At 47.0% G+C, this 23,360-nt stretch overlaps 2 protein-coding genes across 2 annotated transcripts; one reads left to right on the plus strand and one right to left on the minus strand.

Moving 5' to 3' along the window:
* Positions 1-124: 124 nt before the first annotated feature.
* On the minus strand, positions 125-5,238 carry man2b2 (mannosidase, alpha, class 2B, member 2). Its single transcript, XM_057027152.1, has 19 exons — positions 4,988-5,238; positions 4,502-4,648; positions 4,322-4,427; positions 4,062-4,234; positions 3,838-3,953; positions 3,583-3,760; positions 3,282-3,480; positions 3,018-3,208; positions 2,779-2,950; positions 2,507-2,643; positions 2,115-2,392; positions 1,774-1,965; positions 1,461-1,704; positions 1,283-1,393; positions 1,024-1,216; positions 809-955; positions 612-724; positions 408-525; positions 125-343 (listed from the first exon to the last, which is right to left on the minus strand). Exons 1-19 carry the CDS (start codon positions 5,123-5,125, stop codon positions 246-248), a joined length of 3,051 nt encoding a protein of 1,016 aa, XP_056883132.1. The 5' UTR covers positions 5,126-5,238; the 3' UTR covers positions 125-245.
* Position 5,239: 1 nt separating this feature from the next.
* Positions 5,240-6,361, plus strand: smim20 (small integral membrane protein 20). Its single transcript, XM_057027156.1, has 3 exons — positions 5,240-5,455; positions 5,973-6,029; positions 6,227-6,361. Exons 1-3 carry the CDS (start codon positions 5,347-5,349, stop codon positions 6,268-6,270), a joined length of 210 nt encoding a protein of 69 aa, XP_056883136.1. The 5' UTR covers positions 5,240-5,346; the 3' UTR covers positions 6,271-6,361.
* Positions 6,362-23,360: the final 16,999 nt, after the last annotated feature.

The following is a 23,360-nucleotide window of genomic DNA, read 5'->3' on the forward strand; positions in this document are numbered from 1 at the left end:
TAGTGGCGTCACCGTGAACTACAATCACCTGGTGAAAAATGGCAGCAAATAGGGCGCAAACTCCACTTTTTTCCTCAAGAAAAGGTACAAGCCAAACAAAGAAATTGAAAAGAACAGACAAAAATGCGTTTAATTAATAATTTTAATGTGATTCAATTAACATCATTAGTCAGCTACACTGTGTGCAAAGGCAAGAGGTCAATCACAGAATCTGTCTTCACAGAAGATAAAGAAAATAGCTTGGCCTAAAAGTTCCTGGCTTCAAACTGCACAAAGAAGGTCCTGATCTCTTTTGGTGCGATGGTCACATTGAACTCTGCGCTGCCCTGCTGCCGTTTGTCATCTGGAGTAAAGAAAACAGATAAGAGCGATGCGATGGGCAACAAATGCTAATGCGGCTCTCTCACCGGTTTCGTGGCTATTTGTTGTCTTCCACTTCCACCTCTGCAGGCTGCCGATGTCCCAGGTTCCTGTGAGAGAACGCTCCTCAAGCACTTTGACTTCTCCCACACCTTGGAGGACTTCCTGTTCAAACAGGAAATAACAACCAGTGAAGAACAGGAGTCAGGTTACTGAATGTGGGGGTGCTGAGGTGAAGCGTTTGTCGACACCTTCATGTTTATGGTGACGGGTTTGGAAAGCTCTGCATCTTCTCCTTCCTCGAAAATGTGCATGATCCTCAACAGGACCCGACTGTAGTCCGGTTCAGAACGCAGCTCCTGACCTGGAGGGCCAAGATCCACCGTCCATGATGTCAATTATGGGATAAATGGGATAAAAAAGCAAAAATGAAAGTTTCACATCTGACCTGACTGAACCCGTCTGAGGTGCACGTGGTGATCTGAGCTATAGTTCCATCCAGGGATGCTGAAGCTGAGCAGGTGGAGGTTGGGCGGGAGAACCACTGGCAGCGACGGAGAACCTTTCCTGGGTTCCTTCACCTGCCGAGGTTTTTCTACGCCAAACACAAACACAATTGAAAGCGGCGCAAGGGAATATTATTATGGAGCCAGGAGCGCTCACCAGGTTGGTCTATCGCCATGACAACAGGCCTGTGCTGCAGCTCTATCGCCTCCCTCTGGTGAAGCTTGGAAGTGGTGTTGACGGAGCCCAGCGTCACCCACAGAGCCGGCCGCACCACCGAGCTGTCGTTCAGCGTCAGGTTGTAGCCCAGGTTCCACGGCAGGTTGTTCCAAAGACGCCGATGGAGCATGACCTGGTGGGCGAGCAGACGGGGAGAGTTGCTCTCTTCCTCTGTTCAGAGATCAGTCGATAACAGTACCTCCAACTGTCCGTCAGCTTGACTGGAGACGCCGTGAGCTCTGTCGCTGACCAGCACCAGCCTGCTGAGGGCGTCTGCAATGTACGCCGTCCGAACCATGGGGAAAAAGTTCTGAAATACAGAGATGTAATACATCTACGGGAACACGGGAAAGTTCTGGGAAGTCCAGTCCTCTTACTCTTGCGATGGTGTTGTTAATGAACATCCTGTGCTTGCGCTCCATCATTTGATAGCCGTTATCGTCTGTGAACACGGTTTGATTGTTCTTCAGAGAGGTGCTGCTCCTGAGGACCACCTCCGTGTTGAGGCGCAGGGGCCCCAGCGAGTACGTCTGCTCCAGCCTGTGACACCTCACTCTGCTCCCGTAGCATTCCGGGACGCGGGTGGTGATGGAGAAGGCGTAGTCCCGGTCGCTCTCCTCCCTGGAATGATCGACAGACAACAGATCAAGTTGTGACGGGGAAGGTTAGAAGATTGGTACTTTTACGCACCTGAAGAAGAGCTGCCTGATCTCTGTTACGACCTTCCCGGGAATAATCTCCATTTGCACGGCTTTATAGGCCCGCACGGCTGAACTGTTGCCGGTGAAGATGTAATTATCAGAGATGGGCCCTGCTTTTGTGTCGCCGTTTGCATGGTACTCCCAGAAATCCTGAGTCATCCTCACCCTCCTTTTGTCCTGACTGCCAAAATACGAGGGGAAAAAAGGACACATTTTCTGATTATTTTCTATAGACACAGTCAGAAACGCCCCCTGGTGGCCAGATGTGATGTCAGGAAAAGCTACGACTGGGAAGCTTAAAGTGGAGACTGAAAGAGAGTAAATTCCTACAGATGAGTGATGCTGTGGAGCAAGTTTGTATCCTGGTCGAACATCAGTCTGTAGCACTCGTTAAGAACGGGCAGGAGCCTTCTCCCTGTTCTCGGCGACCCTCCGACGCCACGCCTCTCAAACAGAACGCCTTTAGCTCTGTAAGTCCACCCACACTCAGACTTCTGAGAACAGAGCTTCTCTGAGAGCTTAATCAGGTACTTCCTGTGCTGAAGACCTCCCAGTTCCACCAGCATGAAGAGATCAAAGGTCGCGTTTGAATGTGCCGACTGTTGAATCTGCAGCAGACCGAGTTGATCAGGATTATTTTTACAGTATTCGAGAGTTTCTGAGTGTAAAAGGAACCCGATACTTAAGAAAACAGTGAAAATGCTCTACATTTAAAAAAATACCTGTGCAGGCACGGGCTGCCCGTCATCATCAAAGACGGTGGCGTGCGGGAAGGTTACAGTCGTGTTGATGATAGTGGTGATGTTCCATGCTAACGGGTTGTAAACAATGACATGTTGCTCCAAACCTTCATCAACATCTGGAAAATTGAGACAAATCCTGTCAAGTAACTTTATTGAAAGCTCTTTTTTAGCGTAGCTGCGCTAATTTGAAACACCGCAGCAATATTAGCATCCCAAATCGTGCCGCAGTCCTCTTTAGAGGTGTTACAGACCTGTCTTGCCGTAGAGGCTGCCCGTAATGTCGGACGTGTCGAGGCCATGCGGCAGCAGGAAGAGCGCAGCCAGAAGCTCCTCCACATCCATCATGGCCTGTGTCAGATGCTGCAGGTACATGTCTGCCACTTCTGGAGACTCCGTGCCAGTGATGCCATCGTGATGTTGCACCTAAAAACACCAGAAGAGTTGGTTCTGTTTGGTTTCCATTCCAGGTGTTTAGATTTTGGAGGATCACCTCAGACACAGCCCAGCGGAGCGCCCTCAGTTTGTCCAGGGCCCAGTCTTTAGCCACGGGTCCATCGGGAAAGCAAATTCTGTACCGGGTGAACAGAGTCTCGGCCGCGTGCAGCTGCGAACTGGCCCTTCGGGCGACTCCTTTCAGAACATTCCTGGAGGCGTAAAACCCGGTCCACGCCTGGTGCGGCTCTGAGACGAGGACAAAAGGGTCTCAACCCGACCTGCGACGAGGAGCAAATCTGATGCGCTCTCAGATTCTCACCTGTAGAGTACGGTAGAAAATCCTCACTTCCCCTTTGCTCCCAGATAAGATCTGATTGGTGGACGGCTTGGAAGTATTCACCCAGAGTGGAATACTGGACTGTGACCCCAAACTGTTTGCTGTTCTGGTTGATGTACTTCATTAGCGGATCCATGTTGCTGAACTGAACCGATGAGTTGTAGAACTGTTTGTCGCATCCCTGAATCAGAGCAGAGGTTAGCATTAGCCGTTAGCCACGCCGAAGATATTGAAAGAGCAGCTCGGTTTCGAGTTTTGGTCGATTGAAATTCTATTTACTCACCCACGGCCAGAGAACGTGGTTGGTCCTAAACCAGGCAGCTCTCTGCTTGATGTTCTCCACCATAGTTTTTGCATAGGCGTGCACCGTCTCCTTGGTGACGGGCAGGCTCATGTTGGGGTAAACTCCATCCTTAGGTGGGTCAGGGAATAAGGCGACTCCATTCCAGTAGAAACCAGAGCTGCGACAACAAAAGCGCGACCCTTTTTGTTTTGTGGGCGAGACCTGCAGCAGATGCTGGAGAACACCTGGACTTACCTGTTGGAGAAGGGCAGGTGTGACGGGGTGCAGTAGCTGAACTGGTCCATAGTGTGAGTGAAGATCAGTTGCTTCTCTTTTAAAGAGCGAGAGCCTCCCCATACAAACTGGAGTTTCTATTCCAGGGAAGAGTCAACAACGTTTGTACATCTGAGGCTTCTGTGTGGTCGTGAAATTCAACAGCTTAGAAAATAACACATATGTCATCTGTTGTCGGTGATTACTTTGTCTTTCTGCATGGCGTCTTTTAGGTCGTAGTCTATGCGGGAGATGACGTGAGCGTTAAACCCAGCCAGGGCGAAGAGGACCGGGGTGGTGGCCGAGGCTCCGAACGGATCCACGTGCCAGGAAAATTGGGGACGCACCCCGAAAGTCTCGTAAAGGAAACCGTGTCCCTCTGAAACGGCACAGAAAGGCGTTGGTCGGGACACCCCCCCCCCACCTCAACCTGACATTTGGTTTGGATTGAAACGTGTAGGAGCACCTGTCATCTGTAAAATCTCGTCCTCCAGATCGGTCACCGCCTCGTCGTGCATCACCTGACCCCCGAGCACGAACTCAAGCCGGCCCTCTTTCACGAGCTGCCGCACCTTGACATCGAGAGTGTGTCAATCAACAATTCCCGACAATTTCAAACTCTCCACAGGAAAGACCAGACCCTCACTTGTCTCTTGAGGGTGTCTGTGGCCACGGTGTCCCACCACAGCCTAAAGAACTCCTGCTCCACGGCGATGAACCTGCGCTCCGCCGCCTTCGACAGCTCCTCGGTCACAGTGGTGTACACGTTGGCCGCGTAGGCGTGCATGCTCTCCTGAAAGGTGATGAACCAAAAACACACATATGGACACATCATGCCACAGAGCTCTTTGGTTGTGGACAAACTACGGTATAAATCAAACCACACACAACACAAAGACAAGATGCTGCAAAGTGCAGGTTGCTTAAATCTGGATTATAGGATTTTAAAAAAGTGAAGAGCATATAAAGAAGCAATATTGTGCCTCAGTGGATCCAGTAGACATGATTGTACTTATATGTTTGTTTCCCCCACTGCAAAAGAAATCCAGTGATGTTTTAAATGAAGATGAGTAGCTGTTGTTGACTAAGGAGGGTGGAAAAACTGTTCAGATGCACTTTAGACTGAACCTGCCTGAATTGTGTAAACCCAGCCAACATCCATGTGACTGTGAGGGATCACAAATGTCTGAATTGGTTTGTCATCTTCCGTCACTGCAAAAAAGTCAAAACAACAAACAAAACATGCCAAAACACCCCAAAAACTCCTCATTTTCGTTAAAAGCGCTGTAAATATTCCTACACTTCCTTATTATTGTTTTTCACGTGACTGTGACGTCGCCATTTTAAGACTACGGGTGCCGCTGAAGAACAAACCGTCCGAGCTTCGCGTTTCCGCTGGCCGTGCTTCTGCTGACCTTTACGCCGGAAACAGTCGCTGCAAACACGGCGTTTTCCTGGAGGTGAGAGTCGGGCTCCAGATGAAATTATAAAATGTCCAAAAACACGCGGATAGCGCTAATATTCGGTGGGTTTGTGACTGCGGTTGCCGCTGCGTTTTACCCCATATTTTTCTACCCTTACATGCATAAAAGAGAGTACAGTAAGTGTTTTTGACTTTCGTAACCTTTATTTTAGACAGCAGGACATCGCACAACGCCAAATTTAATGTCATTAATGTCGAGATTTCATTATTCCGTCTTTCGTCACTTTTATTTGTTAAGCTAAAAGAATTATGATTACTGTTTGGCCGGCGCCATTGTTGGTAAGATAATAAACCTTAAATTTTTCACATCTGCCCTCTATCTAGTTTTCACCTCGTATCTTCAGTTTTTATGCCACTAAAAATTCAATTAAACCCGTGTAAGTAAACACATCAAATCTCTTGTGCTAAATGCGGCTAATTTAAAGCGAGTGAATCACTCCATTTAACAGGGGAATAATAAAACCATTGACTTTAATAGTTGTGAATATATGAGCTGCAGTCACGCCAGGGTTCTTGGTTTCATTCCAGACCAGTTCATGGAGAGACAAATGTCTAAACACGCTGCAGATGTTGAATCTAAATCTCCCTGCTGCTGACAGGAGCCACTGAATTAAAGATGTCTTGTCTCGTCTAGGAGAAGTTCAGAAGATGAATCGGGATGGAATCAACCAGGCAGATGTGCAGCCTGTAGGTAAGAGCTCATATCTGCCCAAACACACTCGTTTCTGCTGCTAACAGAATTTAAACCCATAAAATCATCAAATGTCCTGTGTGCTGACCCACACTTGGCCTAAGACACCACTTAGACTTCATGACAAATTCTCTGACAGCTAATTTGACTCATTATTAGTGGAATATTTGCATTAATGCTATGTTTCCCCCCCGAAGGTGTGAAGGTTTGGTCCGATCCATTCAAGCCTGCCAGTAAATGATTCCAGCTGAAGGACCTTCCCTTTGATGTGTGTGTGCGTGTGAGTGAGTGCTTTACGTGATTTCAATAAACTGCAATGCTCTTGGAACAAATCTAATATTCTGTGAATGTGTTGCGCTTTCGTGATGGCAGGAAGTGCACGACAGGATGTGTCCACGAGGGGGCGCGCGACACCAAACAGTTGATAATGCAGCGTGATGCGTTTAAGTGCATCATAGAAATTAGCAGAAAACTGGATAGTTAATTGTTCATCCATCTTATTCACGAGAATAACTTTCTGCATTTCTTAAAGCCACTAAATTGTGTCATCTTCCCCCCCCAAAAAAGGATTTTTCCCTCACAATTTTCTTGTTTCTTCTCTGGTTTCCTGACATGGCCTTTAAAACTCTCTCCGTCTTTCCGTGCAGCCTCTGCTTTCAGACGCGCGGGCCCGCTGCCAGTAAAACCCTCGGTGCTGGCCAGCGGCGGCCACTCTCCATCTCAACCCCCCAATCAACAAGCCTCTTTGTTTATGAGAGCTTGTTATTGTTGGGCTGCGTTCAGAAACAAGAGAAAACTCAAGAGCCCGGCTGTGCGAAGGCATCCAGAGTTAAGGGGGTGGTGGAGGGGGGGGGCTGAGAAGGTGGGCGGCGGGTGGGGGGGGAATGAAAGGCAGAAATTCCTGTCATTCCCCGCTGGTGTTTTCCAGATTCCTCAAGCGACAGCTCCCTCGGCCGTGCGAGTGAAGTGAGCAGCGAGAGGGGAAACTCAAGAGAGCCGCGGGAGGAAGAGAGCCGCATTCTTGAGAGGACGCGTCACCTACACACACACAACGGAGACGCCGGGCCTCCAGAGTGCAACAGGTTGCTCAGCGCGGCCTTCAGGTGGCTCGCCCTGCTCCGTGACGCGGCCTTTACCCCTCGTGGCTCTTTTGTTCAGACGCAGGCCTCGAGGTTAACGCAGGCCGTTGTTTACCGTCCACTTAGAGACGCGCGTCGCTGCGAACCATTCAATGCTGTCGGAGCTGGAAACTAACATGAACTCGGCGATGCCCCCCCCCGGCATCTCCTCATTAACCCATCACACAAATCTCCTGCGGTGACAGAGAGCGCCGGCGTGTCATCCCACCCAGCCACTCTTACAGCGCGCGCCGAAGAGCGGCGGATAATTGGCCAGGGTTTCTGAGTAATCGCCATGGGAACAAGGGTTGACAGACAGTTCACGGGGTTGGAGGCGCGTCCGGGAAGGGGGGGGGCGGTATGTGAATTACGGCCTCGCTTGGACCGCGTTAAGTGCAGTGGACAGGACCAGAATGCGGGACAAAAGAAGGTTGGAGAGGCTCGAGAAAATTTAGATGAATTTCATTTCCAAGAGAAAAGGCCGACTTTTCGTGTTTGACCTCGGAGAAACCAGTGAGGTCATTCTAGCTTCCATTAAAGGAAGGATTCCTATACGTCTTCATAAGAACCACCAAATGCTCAACAGGAAACCATCCATATGTTTACAGATGTTGGACAGATGTACGTCGGAGAAGCTCAATTCAGATATATGAACTAACAAAGTGTTTAACTCGAAACATCTGGAGCTAAATTTGTCTGGATTCCAGAGGAGATCCGTGATTAAAACAGTTTTTCCAGATTAATTAATATAATTACACCAAATAATCTTAACTTTTAGATAGCGCGAGATGAAAGAAATATCTTTCTTAACTTAGCATGTTGCTAAGTTAACTTATTAAAATATGTTCCATAATGCTACTCACGTCAGCAGACTTTTGTTCCGCTTATTCGTCTGTCCTTAGATTTGAGTTAGCTTAGCATCCCTAGCCTGTTCAAGCACACTGCTGGAGCATTAGTCAGAAACATTAAATCCTAATTCAATAAGTGGCGCTACATTTACTCACTCTTGGATATTTTCTGGTTGACCAAAACCGTCACAGAAAAAAAACTTAATCAAAATTTCTGCAAAATCAGTCTTTTATTTAAAATGCAAACATTTTTGCTTGTAAAAAAAAAAAAACCCACAGGGCTGCAGAAATGGATAGTATGAGTCTGGACTGGTGTCTGGAAAAACGGCCCCGGCCAGGGTCGCAGCAGGCAGGCCGGGCTAACTGGGCTGTGGTCTGGAGAGAGCGGCGGTTCCGTTCTTTACCGCGCTAATATACGCACGTGCGTGTCAATCAGGACGTAAGAGAAGATGGATCCGGGCATGTTCCGGAGGGAGAGATGTGGTCGGAACATCGTTTGCTCATGAGTACTGGAAACGGCCCAAAAGCAGATAAATATAGTCCGACTTGGGCTGCATCGCTGACACTGTGGGGTGTCGGGGTGCCGACGGCGGAGGCTAAACGATTCATCGACAGTTTGTGTCGTCTCGCCGTTTCCGCTTCACCAAATTTTCAGACGTCGACCAAATTTGGAAGGCAAAAGTTTTCTTCCCCCATCCCCGCCGTTCCCGTCCACCGACCCTTTTGCTCTTGTTCAGCATGCTAACACATGCTAAAACGTGACATTGACATGTTTTCTCCCTGGTTTCCTGATAGACCTGCGCAGATATTCCCACCACCACCACTAAACTAGCACAACGAGTGCGTTAGCATGGCTATTTATACCCAAATGACTGCTTATACTGTTGGATTTGACCTCAGAGTTGCAACCTAGATTGTGTTCCAACGATGGGGGAAAAAGGAAGGTTTTTTCTTGTTATTGTTATTCTTGAGATACAATTGTTTAAAGTTTCGTAAATAACCGGACAGTAGTTTATGACTAAACTTGATCTGCCCTTCCTCCGCCGCTCTCCCGGCGGCCAAGGAATGGGATTAAAGAACACCTCTGAATGAAGTGAGTCGAGTGTTCTGCCAAAACCGACTCACATATGGATCTATAGCAGACATGTTTAAGCAATTAGTGGGAGTCCAAGTTTGGCGGGGAAAAAAATTATTATTTCCTCCGTCTTTCCGTTTAATGGGGCGGAAAATCTTTTTTAACTTCACCGTGCAGGGGCAGCCCATCTTTCCCCCCTTATAACTTGTTGTTCCACGGAGGCCAGGAAACTAATTGAAACCATAATTACCGTCACCGTTTTTGATTAATCGTCAAACCCGCCGGCTCACGCACGCTGACGGGGATATTATTGTCGCCGCACCGCCGGCTCGGCTCGTCGTTCACCTCAAGCACTCTTTTTTTTTTAATGATCTTCAAACCTGAAATAGCAGGGTGACTGTTTATTTAGGCAAGGTCGATGACAAGTAGCACCGGAGCGGCGGGCGGTCGCCGCTCCTGCCGACCTTTCAGGAAGGCTAAGAAAAGTTAGCCTCCGTGATTTACAAGGCACCTTAAAACTTAGACGTATTCATTTGTGAAAAGAAGTGTGCAGTATATTACGGCAGCGGCGTACGCTAACACAAACACGCAAGGCGGCGCCAAGCAGATTTTATACTCGACGGACCAGCTTTTATTCGTATTTCTTGGCACGGAGTTGTTCCCTCCGAGCGAGGGACAAAAATAACTATCCGAACGGCGGCATTTACACGTTATATATGTAGTTTCTCACCGATCTGGTATGACGCAAAGGGTCAAGCCCCGGTTGGACTTGATGTACAAACGGTATTGGTGATTAATCACGTCCAAAGTGGCTCTCAACTTCCAGCGCTAGCGTTCTGTTTGTACAGATGAGCCGCTATTAGCGGTTTATACTGGGCGGGTTAATTTGGTACCGAGGTGCAGGCAGCTGTGCTTGATGGAACAGTTTCAAATGGATCTCTTCCTCGGCGGAGTGCGGCATATTTGGGAAGACACGTGATGGAGCAGACCCAGGGGGGGGAGGGGGCAATAAACAGGACATTTTCATAACTGTAATTATTGGGGGGGCACCACCGTTTAATTGCAAATACACCAGTACTGTGAATATTTTGAATATGATTTTCCAGTTTTGGGGGGTCCAGACCCGCCCCCACCCCCCCTGTGAGTTCCACCTATGGAGCAGACACATGTATTCCTGGTGGGTTTTCATTAAGACCTTGCAGATGACAACAGAATATATTGCTTGGCTCGGGACTGGAATTCTGGGAAAGTCGTGGAATTTTGGACGCCTTGACGGAACACAGGCACTTGGCCTGGTCCCCGCCTAAGAGGAGAAGGAATCTTTCTCTCTCGTGTGTGTGTACACAAAAGTGTGTGTGTGTGTGGTGTGGAGCCTTCAGGACATCCTCAGGGAGCTGACCCAGAACAATGACAGGTTTACAGCTCCGCTCCGGGCTAGCAAACGGACATGTGGCTAAAATCAAACGGAGACACGGACGGCTCTGAGTATTGGAGCAGACTCGACACCACTGGGGTTTTCAGATAATTAGAAAGGAGTTCTCCGACTCCAAAAAAGGATCCGACTGTATCTCAAATGTTCTTCAGAGACCGTAATATGATTTGGTCTGTTAGCTACAGAGTTTAAGTAAAAGTTTTTAAATACAATTTGCCCTGGAGATTTCACACTCTAAAGACTGGACATTGCTTGAGACTTGATTATAAAAACATTCAAGGGTCAAGTGTTAACCTTGTAAAATCCTGGGAAAGATAAAATGGGAATAACGGAAACATCAGGAATCGAAGCAAAATACTAAAACAGCTTGGGAATGAAAGTGTGAGTGCAGTCTTCCAGGGGTCATTAGAGGGGCTCCTTTAGAAGTCACCTGTCAACATGTCATCACCCTTCGCTGTAAGGTGCCTCGGGCAGTTTGGGAGAACACTTTAGACTTGAATGTAACTTCAGTAACCAAGACCTTGACCAGAGACCCAATGGATATTTGCCCTCTTCCCTATTGACTCGGCTCTAGCTCGCTATCCCGAGTCTCTAGGACTTACCTTTGATTGAGGCCGCTCAAGCTTTCAAAGCAACCATATGAATCAGTTAGTCTGGAACCCTCTAGAACAGTAGGACCATGAAGATTAAAGGGTACAAAGCTTAAAGCGGCCCGGGGCTACTGAACTACTGTGGGACTCACGAGACCTGAGGTCCAACTTTCTGTAGCTTGACGTAAAGACGTCCCGGATGGTTTGAGATTTCCTCTAATTCATTTGAATCAAGTTGGTGGAAATTGCATTATTTTGAGGACCTGGAAAGAGTTTCTCTACCGCAGCTCTTCAAGAACTTCATTATTTCCTACAGTTGTTCGTCTCAGGTTTTGTGTGAGCAATGGAAGGTCAAAAATAAACCTTGGTCATGTCATGTGCATAACCCTAAACCCAACCGCAGGATTAAATAGCACCCATATGCACTAATGTCAGTAGGAAATTTGCAAAACCGATTGAATTGCATGCATAGACCTTATTCTCATATCCTGTCTGAAGGGCATACTTCTGCTATTCGATGCCAGCCGCACGAGAAAACCATCCTGACTTGAAAGTAGAATCACATCCCACCTGGGATGATCTCTCCTCTGGGCTGTGAGCTTACTCTGTGGTCTCCCGGTTCCCCGCTCCATGCTGCCCTCATTCATCCATTTCTGTTCCATTCAGAGAGCGGGGAAAGGAGAACAAACCACATGTTTTTGGGGAGGAATCCTTAACGGGCTGCATCCCAGACCAAAGTGCCTCCAGTCCTTCTACCCCCTGGCATGGCTTAGCTTGGCCCTGTCATTAGGGACGGGCTTGGTTGATTTGTTTTGGATTGCAGCCGATTGTGAGAGCAGGGTCAGTGCTGGAGGAGAGCGGGGTAGGGGGGGGAAGGGGGTAGCAATGATGTCATCTGGGATCCACAGTGGAAGAGGGCCTGTGGTAGCAGGAATGGTGTTGCCTTTGGGGTTTGGCGAAGGAAAAGGGTGTTAAGTATGGAGGAGACAGTGGACAATGACGCGTTTACTTCAGCATGCATGGATTTCATCCCTGTTCTTGTCCACGTGGAACCCTCAGTCAGGGTTCTGTTACTTCTTTAAAAAATGGAGGTCGCCAAATCCTGTATTTTGGATACTGCCCTCACATGGGCTTTTTATGAGCAACCTCAGAACTGCTGCACCAGTGTTGCAACCACCCACCCAGACCTCAGCTATCTATTCTCTTAAGCCTTTTCCGGACTGGAAAACATCAAAATGCCTCATCGGTGACCAGGTATTGTCCGATTCCTTTTGATCTCTCCAGAAGCTCTGTAACTGTAAGAGAGTCATCTGGAACCACCACATAACACACTGGTTCCAACCATATCAATCCTTGCGTTCATGTCGGGTCCCGTGTCAAGAGAGTGTATCCCAAAAGTCGTTGGCACTGGTACACAACTGTAAACACACATGACAAGAGGTAATTTAGAGCCTCTCGTCCATTGAAAGTGCATTGTTGGGTTCGAGATCCATATCAAAGAGAAGTGCCTTGAGCTTGGATTTGTACCTGGGACCTTCCCGCCGAGCGGCAGAAGCGCTAACAACCGCGTTGCCATGTTAAAATAAGGAACACGGAACTGTAGCGGCTCAAAAAGGAGCCCTTATTTCTGAGAGTGGATGAGTAAATATGCCTTTTTTTCCTGTTTGTTCTGCGGGTAGGCAGAAACGTCTTGTGTACGTGTGCGTGTATGGGTTTGTTCGGCATGTGGTTGGAAAAGTATAGGTTGTTTTATGTTGCGCTCACTCTTTGTTTCACTGTTTCTTTTGTGGGCAGATGGTTGAATGAATCATTTGGACTGGGGCTGAGGTATCAGAAACTGTGGTTTGGCTCGGGGGTTGGGGGGGGATGTCAAGGGGAAGGAAAAGCCAACTTGTACTTGTGGCTTCTGGATTCCCTGTGCATACTACTGCACAGTGACGCGTCCCTCCCGCTATCTGCAGCATTTCGTGCGGAACATCTCAAACGCAGACGGCAGCGACTGTTAGCAATTATCCCGAGCTTTTCTGTTTAAGTGCCGAGGGACATGTGTTTCCTTTTGCTTTATCGGGGAGGATCTTATTGGTTTGTAATGAGCGGGATCGTCATCATTCTGGCACACTGTGGGTATCAGATACCGTTGAGAAACACTATCCTGTATACCTGCTCTAAAAACTGGGAGGGATTTGTTTTTCAGGCGAGCTTATTTTGCAACAAGAGCAAGTCCCAGAAAGATGATGCATCCTTTAGCTCAGCATTTTTCAGTCGGTAGAACTATGAATAGAGAGACGTTTTACTGTGGTAGCTAAAAAAAATGTCTCAACGAGATGAAATGGGTGCTTTCTATAAAAGCGTTCCTCCTCTAGACTTTACTTTCAAACCAATATTTCAACACGGCATAACATGTTAAATGGATGTGCTGAGCACTCTCGTTGATATTTATTGCTGCTTTTATTGTCTCTGCCTCCGATAATATTTGGATAGAAGGGGGCTGATACGACCGGACTTCCAGTAACACGGATTGGAGGCTCTTGGGGGTGATTGTGGATCTTTTTTTCTTTCTTTGAGGAGAAAAGCCTGAGTAAACACAAATGAGGGCTGAGGAATTGCAACCTGGAACGTGGTGGTGTAACCAGAGTGTGGGTAGCCAGAGGGAATTCTATTTTCCAAAAGCCTCTATCTCCTGTGATATGCAGTGCGTGTGTGTGTGTGTGTGTGTGTGTGTGTGTGTGTGTAACAGGGGAAGTGGATAGAGGGCTTACGGAATGGCTAAGTCAGGAAACCATTCTTAGGAAACCCTACACCTCACTCTGGCAACGACACAGGGGTTCTTTCTTTCTCTTCCTCTGTCTCCCTCCCTCATTCTCCCCTTTTCTCAGCAACTGTCTGTCTTGCTGTATCTCTTTCACCCCCCCACCCCCCCTTTTCACCTGTCTGTACTATAGAAGCTCTGCAAACAAAATCTATTTGGTGCCTTAAAGACAACGGCAACGACTTTATTAGAGTCTCAACCCTTCCAGACGACTCTTGTGTTTTCTTTTGTCTGCTTTACACCATGCTGGTGGAGGGGTGGGAGAAGGTCCTGAGCCCGCAATACACGTTTGTGGCTCCAGAGGAACAGACAGTTGGAGCCAAATCCAGCAAAATCTGCTTATTCGGATTTAAACTCAAGGAAGTAAAATTGTGGTTGACCTTCAATGTTCCCCAATCTAGATTCAAATGTGACTGAACATGTTTCTCAGTGTTTATGACTGTGATGCTGGGGCACAAAACACAGGACTATATTTTATACTGCCATCTGGTGGCCAATCTGGATGTCAGGAAAGGCTGAAAATCGAATAAACTCCACACGTTGTTCCTGTCTTTCTTTGTTAGCCTGTCTTCCTTTCTCTTTTTTATCCATCTATCAGTATCGGTCTCTGTGTCTGTGTTCCTTGCTCTGTCTCATCCTTATCACCTTGTACTCCCCCACGCTGCTCCCCTCCGTCTCCGTCTCATCTCCTCTCATCTGTCCTTCCTGTTCCAGCCTACTCTGTGGCCTCGCTGCGGCAGAGGGAGCAGCGAGTGGTCAGGCCTGCCTGCAGGCATCAACAGCACTGCCTCGGGGTGTGTGTGAGTGCGTGCGTGGCTGTTTGCATGCATGTGTGTGTGTGTGTGTTTGTGTGTGTGATACTGGCTCAGTGCCCAGACTTACCTCCTGTGGTGAAATGCACTCTTTTTCTTCTTAGCAGTCTGGACAGCTGCCCAGAGTGACCCTCACACACACACACACACACACACACAACACACACACACACACACACACACACACACACACACACACACACACAAAGAAATACATTAACTGACTGGCACACAGATATGAGATAGCTATGCATGTTGTAAACACAAATCCAAATGAATTATAATTCTCTTCTTGAGCAGAATATAGTGTATAATGTTTTTCTATCTCTCATGCATGTCCGTGTGTGTCCGTATGTTTGAGTCTGACCTGTTCTTAGTCCTTAAATTCATGTGACTATTAGGACTATCAAAATAAGTGCGTTAGCATGGGAGGGATGATTGATTTTAATGCATTAATGTTTGCTACAGACACGCTACAGCAAGTTAATGTGCATGTTTTTGACCTGCCCTGTCAAAGGTTTCCTCTGGTTATCTATGAAATACGTCGGATGGTTGCATACTGGAACCTGCCACCAGAGGGTGATCAGAATGCTTTGACTACACCCTTATGGAGTTTATGTCTACTATCCGTATTTACTCTTTAAATCAGGTCACTATGAGGTTGTTTAGCTAAATTTTGCACTAATCTGGCAACTTCACAGCATTTTCCTACAAAGGAACTTGTACAGCCATCTATGCTGGAATTATTGGGGAAAAGCGGTTGCTTTCTGTCAGTCCTTTGGCAGTCGTGCACGTGTGTGTCACTCTTTCCATGTCCTGGCCAACTTGCGTGTGGCTGCAGGCCTCCATATCTGAGGCCACAGGGGGAGACTCTACGATGTGAAACTCTTTTATTTATTTTAGCCGTGTGTTGGGGGTCTTGGTGTTGCTTTCCTGGTGTCTGTCTGGCCTTTCATCTTTCCGCCCTCATCTTTTAATGGCTTCCTACTGACTGAAACCTCCATTGAGTAATAGGTCGTTAGAAAATACCAAGAGGTACCACAATTTGTCCCAGATCCATTCCACAGATGCAATGCAAATGCAGGCCAATGCCAGGCCAGTAGGAACCGCAGCCACTTGTTCCTTGACACTTGGATTCGAGCTCCTCTGTGGTTGCAGCCAATGAGCTCAGCCCTGAAAATAACAGCAGTGACATCACTGCTGTTGGCCCACCGCAGCTCCCTCTCAGGCGGGAGTCAGAGGTAAAGTGCAGTGAAGGGAGGAAAAGGTTTAAACAGGGTAAGGAATGGCTAGACAGCAGACATCAGCAGATGCATAAATAGAAGTTTTTGGTTTTCGATTGGTCACAGCTGCTCCACCTACCAAACAGTTCTGTCACCATTTGGCCGTTATTGTGTTAACCTTTAAACAAGACCCAGTGCCTGTCTGTGCATCTCTTTGCCCTTCTCTTTTAAACCCGAGGTCGCCAACCAAAGTACCAGCTGCTCAGCCTCGCGTTGATCCCTTGACCTATCAACTTTGACCTTTGTGAGACACGCCCCCCCACGTGTGCTCTCTTTCGAATTAATGACCAGTAAGCCTTATTTGAACCACCTGACATATTTATGAGGACCTAACCTCAACAAGATTCTCCTTCTTTCAGATGAACCGCCCTTTGCCTCCAGCTGGAACCTACCCTCTCTGTCAAAAGTTCCTTTTTAAAATGAGCTTGAAAGATAGATTAACTTATCCCCAGAGCGCCTTCTGATTATGGACAAATCATACTTTGGTGTTGAGTGATGTTTGATTTTGTGTCACGGATGGTTCGAGCAAATTGAGGCTGGTGGTGGTGCTTTTGTGTGACGGAATGACCCCTTTCCCCTGGATCTTTTGAGCCGCTTCGGTGTCAGCTTGCTATACTAGAAACTCTGTGATCTCTTCATATTGTAATGCAAATATGATTGTTCACCTTCGGGTGTCCTGGCCATGATCACGACCCCTGCTGATTAAGAGGTTTTCTCGCTATATTCAGACGTGAGGCCCTTCCAGATTTTATGACAGGGGGCCGCTGAATTAAATCCGCCGGCCGAAATGCAGACATTAGTAGTCACAGCTACAGCTCCTCTGGGCTGGACCTTAAGTCAGTTGCAGCTGAACAGCCTCCAAATAATATTGCCCTACCCCAGTGTGGTAATGGCCACCACCTCACTTCATTAACCTTGTGGGGGTTAAAGTCTCCCTATGCCCTCGGTGATGTCATGTTCTGTCATGGGAGCTCAGGTGGGGGGGGTCACTGACTGTGAGATCTGTGTGTGTACTTGGCACTATAAAGGGAGGAGGAAGACAAGGGGGATCCTATTTGTTTGTTTTGCCCTCCAGACGTGTCCGAGAGCAGATTAAGGGGTTTAACTCGGGGGGGTTGCGGGCTCGGGTGGGGGGTGGGGGGGATACACAGGCTTCAACCATTTACATAAAACACAATGAGGGGGTCAGAGATATCAAGAAGTTTTCCTTTGAGGTGAAAGGAACCGCAGAGGAAGGTGGGTGGATAGGCAGATTGGCTGAACTGAATGAGGGATGAAGGGGAAAAGAAGACAGGAAGAGATGTGTTGACACAATGCTACCTCCTCCAGCCGTCTGATCTTCTCTGATGTTTAAGTGCTAATCCCAACTTTATGCACCAACAGCATTAAGGACCTCAAATCTTGAAGCTTTGCCAGCTCCTGCACGCAATGGCTTTTCCTGGAGAACAGCAGCTTCTTTGTTAGCAAGTGGAATTCCTCTCATCGCTGTGCTATTTTAAAGTGTTCGTTATTTTGATTTAGTCTAGGCTACCTTTTTTTTTCTTTTAATAAAATGTGGTTAGCGACTGGCACATTGATATGCATCGTGTGCAGGTTGTGTTGAGCAGGAAGCATTTTCTGCCAAAATTATTTATTGGAATTGATCAAGAAACACAATGAAAACCCTGCACTGAATCAAATGTTATCATGTAATGTTTTGAAATATTTTCAGAAAAAGAAAGACCCGATTTTGAGCTTTACCCGCTGCCTCAACGCGAGCTAAATGATTAATTAACACCACCACCTCTGCCACCAAACACCAGGCTGCCACACGGATGCATGCGCATGTGTAATTTTGCTGGGGTTAAGAGGAAGAAGGTGGGGGTGAGGGTGCGCAAGCTGCAAACAAACGAATGAACGCCAAGCTCAAATTCAACCGCAGGTTGCCGACGCTGAGCCCCGGGCCTACCGTGGTGTGCCTCTTTTGTAATGTATATCAAGTTCACCAAGGGCCTTTTCATCTGACACGCCATTGTTAAGGGAGGCTAGTCACTGTTCTATTCCGCTCATGGCCCCGCCCACCCGACACGGGAGCAGGTTGCTGTGCAATTGTTTTATGGAAATGTACGCGGGCCTGGTCGGGTGTCTGCCAGGCGAGAAACTGAAGGGAGGGTGGATTCTCTGTGTCTGTGTACAGACACATGGTGGCTGGGGCGGTGGTGGATGTGACGCCGACCCTTTCGAACGCCCCTGACCCTGAGCAGATGGCGAGGCAGGGTCCCTCCGCTGAGCCAGAATTAATAGCGTGTGCCATGTCACATTGTCTAAGAAGGCCCTGCTGACAACCCCCCCCCTCCCCACTCTTATCCTGATTTTTCCACCCCTCCCATCCTCCCTCCCTGTCTGCCTCTTGCTTACCTTTCTCGTTTTTATCTCCATTTTTACCTTTTTTCAACTTGTCCCCTTTTCTCGTGGCCTTTTTCAGTAACCCCCAGTACATCATGTCACTTGTCTCTTCCTCGTGCCCCTCCTCTTTTCCCAGCCTCCCCACAGAGTGCCTACTCTTGCAGGCACTCGTTTGCTCATTCATTCACCCATTCACTCATTCATTTATTCACGTGTATCTCATTCATCCCTCTTTTTAACAGATACTCATTCACAGGTTTGCCCACTCGCCGAGGCTTTATCAGAGGACAATCAAGGCACCTGCGGTTCTAAAGATCCCCCGCTGAATGCCTGCCACCCCATTTCCTCACCCGTCTGTTCACACCACTACTACTGTTCACTCGCTCACTTCTTCTCGCATCCAGCCCCAGTCACGTGCTCATTGCAGATATTTTTTTCAGTTTCAGTCCACAGAAAAGCTTTTCACAAGCCCTCCTCCTTTTCACAAACTCCGTGTTGCAGCACGGACCGGGAGTCTGGGGCTGATTAATGATTAGGCCCTCACCAAAAAAGGTTCTTCAAAAATGATCAGATAGTGCAAAGGTGCAGGTGCAGGCTCAAGTGGCCCTTCCACAACCAAAGAAAAAAAAAAGGGCCTCCTGTTAGCGGCCATATTTGCTTTTCTGTGATGTTAGCTGTTCGACTGTGCTCCCATTTTCTTCAATTTATTAAAAGATTAAATATTGCTTTCATTTCCTCCTGACTGCCGTTTATGCCATTCAGCTCAGTCTTCAATGCTTCATAATGATGGACCATGTGACCCCAGCTTCCCTCCATGGAGGTGTGGCCGTGGATGTCCACTATCTTATCTGTGGGTGTGGATCCCTCATAAATATTACCTCCTTCTTACTCCAGTAGGACGTCTGCCAAGAATAGGACAGCGGGTCAGGGCTGATACCACCCCCTCACTCCCAATCATCAGTCCTCTTCCTGCCCGCTGTCCCTCCCTCCCGCCCACCTCCAACGACCCCCGCCCTCATTGCTTCCATCTTCCTCCAGACAGACGGCACGGGAGACAGTGAGGAAGGCACAGGGGGTCACGGCCTTAGCTGTGCGAGTCACGTGGTGTGCCTGCGTGCTCGTCTCTTCCGTGGCATCACCTCTTCCTCTTTGCGCGTGTCACGGAGGGTCTTACTCTTGCAGATGAAGCAAGCCCGGCAAAATGTTTGTGTGCGAGGGAGTGTGGGTGTTGGAAAAGCAAAGGTCAAGGTTTTAGAGGCTCACTTGGCAGAGGCTTGTCTTTCCAGACCTGCACCAGCCAAAAAGTAAAATAGTCTTCTTTAAACTGTATTTCCTGAACAGTCAAATTATTTAAGTGTAAATTGTTATCTTGGGCAATTTTCTTCATTCTTTTGGTTTGGAACTTGATTCGGTATCCCAAATTGGGATCGTTGCTACACCAACATAAGCTGTGGAGAGACTTGAGGTGAAAACTAGCACTTTCCTTGGATTGAATGAAATTCTAGGTCCAGGTTCTGCTGATGTTCTCACAACCTGCCTAGAAACCTTGGATCGATTTGGGTAAAATTTGGCAAGGGACTAGAGTACGACCTGAAGCTCAGATCTCAGTCCAGATCAGACCACAAACCTTGATGTAGCCCAAAAGCTAAGGGGTTGGTTTTCAAGAAAAACCTGTGAACATTCCAGCGATATATTTCATTAAAGTTGTAAAAAAATTCTTTTTTTCTGGTTCAGGTTGAGCTGGCCAGGCTACTTCACACCCGTTAATAACTGCCAGTCAATCTCTGTGTCATAATAAAACAGCCTGTCACTTGCACTCATTAAAATAACATTAACATCCAGACTTCCAACATTATCAGGCTGCTTCTGCTGTAAGTCTCCACAAAAACTGTTGCTCCAGAAGTCTTAACTGACAAGAGCGGCAGGCCAAGGTAAATGACTTGTACTCTTAGTTTACCAAATTTGAACTTCCCAGGAGGGTTTTAATCAACTGCATGTCCTTACTTATGTTGGAAGGTTCCCTTGTTTTGACATTTTTGACCTTCTTTGTGATTAGTCTCTTAAGGTTTTGTATTTTGCAGCTGGTTTTTTGCCATCTTTTTCTGAGACTGTACTTTTAAAAACACTGGCCTGCGGCCTCAGCGACCGCGATTCAGAATCTTTGGGCCCAGGAGATGAAGTTTCAACCACATCCTGAGAACAATACACAATAGCTTGCGCAGAGGTCCGAGTTTTCATGCCGGCTGTGCTTCTTATTGTTTCCATAAATCATGGTGCAGAATGGTGAACATGAAAAGGGGGTCAGAGGGAGATTCTTTTTCAGGGGGTTGCATGGATCAAGGCAGAATTACCTAAGAACCTACAGTAGCACATTGGAAACCAAGTACAGTAATCCAGAGGTGAGTCTGTATTGGGCTTTTACTCAAAACTTCTTGGGTTTCCAAGTGATGATACAAATTCCCTCCAACTACTCAATGATGAGAGAAGTTTGTGTGATTTGAGTTCCGTCCTTTGCTAATGCTGATTCTTCGAAGAGGCTTCATTGAAATGTGCAGGGAGAAGGACTCGAGGAGTCGGCATTCTGTATCCCGTCCCCTCTTTGCTCAACACTTGAAAAATGGGGATTTGTGCTCAGAGTGCCTCTGAAGGGAGTCTCAGTGGTGGCTGTTGAAGGATTGCAGAGTATTACCTCACCAACGACGCTCCATCTGGTCTGAGAATTGAAAGCAGAAACCTTTAAAGGAGCTTACAATGGAGGTCCTGAATAAATGCTGGTAATTCCTCGTAAAGTGACTACCCTGTTATAAATACCATGTTTTAGCTGGTTTATTTACTTTAATGAGACAAGAATAAAAAAAGATTGGACCTGCACTTTAAGTACACAGCTGGAAATATGACATTAGCTTTAAAAGTGGCCTTAACCTTAATGGAACTTTGAGAACTCAGATTAATCTTTTGAGATACACAAGTGTTGAAGCTTTGGTAGTTTTTTAAGACTATGTAAAAGAACTGAGCTAGCTGCTACGGCTTCTTAACCAAGCTCTCGTGTCATCCTGGAAAGGTTGGAACCAAGGTCTGCATCTGCAGAGTTAAAGTCAGAAGTTGGGATTTCCCAGGTTCTTCTTAGTGACATCATCAGGAATGTTCCTGAAGTCAAAACTCTAACTTTACAATCCAACATGGCTGCATAACCACACATGCCATTTATTACTAAGACCAACAAGATGTGTTGTTTTTGTGTTCATGCTGTCATGTAATGTGTTTATACTGGCTGACTAACAAGCTAGCTAGCTTTCCCTTCTTGTGTAATTCAACCTATGCTTCATTTCACTATGACAGATTGTCAGCATAAATAGTTTTATGAATTCTGCTTTCATGTTGGACTGTGTTCAAATTACTCTCATGGTGAACTCTGCTTTTATAATTAAATGTCCTAACCTGGAGTTTAACGCTGTCAGTCCCGCAATTGTGTAACTGTAGAAGACAGGAAGCCAGATAGGAAAATTCCTCTTATTACAGAGCTGACTCCTCAGTTTAAAACACTTGGTAAACATGCTTGGCTCAGAGGTTTGTCCATATGTTCTAGCTGTTTTTGTCTGTTGAAAACATTGAAAAGACAAAAGTGTCTCCTTACAAGGGTCCCGGATTAAACCCTTGAACTTTACAAATGTCCTTGTTGGAACTTTTGAGACCAAACCTTGCCAAATCTCCACAAAATTACATTAAAATATCTGATCTGATCCTCTGATTGTTGGTTCTTTCTGGAAAAAAGTACCCTCTGAGGACAAGAACATTTAATTTCAAGATATCTACAGTCTGAACTCCCCATGAACCTTACAGGTCCGTAGAAATGGGAATCATCCTTATTCCCTCAATCTCTCATCGTACGCCATTTATTTTCTTCTGCTGTCTTGGGGACCTAATTTTAATAGCAGCCGTGTGATATGAGGAGGGGGAGAAAGCCTGCCGCCGCTCTGTCTCCGACCACTCGTCCTCGTCTACCAAGCAGCGCCCTACCCTCTACTATGAACTCTGGAACACACCAACCAAAAATTATTCATTGGTGACTTTTAAGCATGTGACGTTTGCCAGTACTGTGATAAAGCACTGATGAATTATAATCTGAGTAATTTGGTTTTCTGTCCTTTGCTGCTGATATTGTCAGGCATTTCTCTTTCTTGACTTCTTTGTGCTGGTTTATGAACAGGTTATCCAGCGGTCTGACATTTGACCCCTGAGTTTCTCCGCTCTGGCCGTGTCTCCTCCGTTCAGGAAGTTTCACCATACTCCAGAGATGAGACAGAAAGCTGCAGATCAGGAAACTCGAGCTTCACTTCCTTAATTGACTCTCTTCACTCGCTCTGTTTCCCTTCCTCAAATGTGAAGATTAAAAAAAAAAAGAAGAAATCCTTCCTCCTTTTATTGTGGAGTATGCGTTGCCGCTGCTGCCTCAGATAAACTGGATGTGAGAGTCAGCGGGGACAAAGTTACGTATTTGACCAACTAGTGTACGGGTCGACAGTATGTAGGTCAGGTTTCTGAGATAACAGAGGCCAATGATCTACTTATGCACGTCTTTTTATGCACGAGGGACAAGAATCGTTCCATCTAAATCTCTTGCTCCTTCTGAGCTGTGAGATTAAGCAGTCAAGTGAGTGGATTTAGAAGACCGGGGGCTTACGGCTTAGTCCTGATTGCTCGAAATATGGCAGGGTCTCGATTGAAACTAATGTGTTTTATTGCGAATGAGACAATGAGGGGTGCTGGACGACAGAAGAGGAGAAAGCTGCTTTTGTTTAATCTACCGTGGCCAGAAGTTCTGAGACAGAACAGTGGAGGTTGCGGTGTCAACTATTTCCTGCATTTAAACTCTACAAATCTTCTGCGAGGCCCGTTGCTCTTATCTCGGGGGTTAAAAGTCCTGCCTCGGCGTTGCTGAACAAAGATGCTTAACAAATTCAAATGAAGGCTGCAGAGAC

This window comes from Takifugu flavidus, chromosome 3 (assembly GCF_003711565.1).
Source record: "Takifugu flavidus isolate HTHZ2018 chromosome 3, ASM371156v2, whole genome shotgun sequence".
In the NCBI taxonomy this organism is placed as follows: Eukaryota; Metazoa; Chordata; class Actinopteri; order Tetraodontiformes; family Tetraodontidae; genus Takifugu; species Takifugu flavidus.

Bases quoted from the DNA above. Each gene is read 5' to 3' on its own strand.
- man2b2 (XM_057027152.1), bottom strand. From the start codon at position 5,125: ATGAGGAGTTTTTGGGGTGTTTTGGCATGTTTTGTTTGTTGTTTTGAC. The intron at 4,649-4,987 runs GCAGGTTCAGTC...ATCACCTTTCAG, and splicing joins GCTGGGTTTACACAATTCAG to GAGAGCATGCACGCCTACGC. The intron at 3,209-3,281 runs GTGAGAATCTGA...TCCTCGTCTCAG, and splicing joins TTTTCTACCGTACTCTACAG to AGCCGCACCAGGCGTGGACC.
- smim20 (XM_057027156.1), top strand. From the start codon at position 5,347: ATGTCCAAAAACACGCGGATAGCGCTAATATTCGGTGGGTTTGTGACT. The intron at 5,456-5,972 runs GTAAGTGTTTTT...TGTCTCGTCTAG, and splicing joins CATGCATAAAAGAGAGTACA to GAGAAGTTCAGAAGATGAAT. The intron at 6,030-6,226 runs GTAAGAGCTCAT...TCCCCCCCGAAG, and splicing joins GGCAGATGTGCAGCCTGTAG to GTGTGAAGGTTTGGTCCGAT.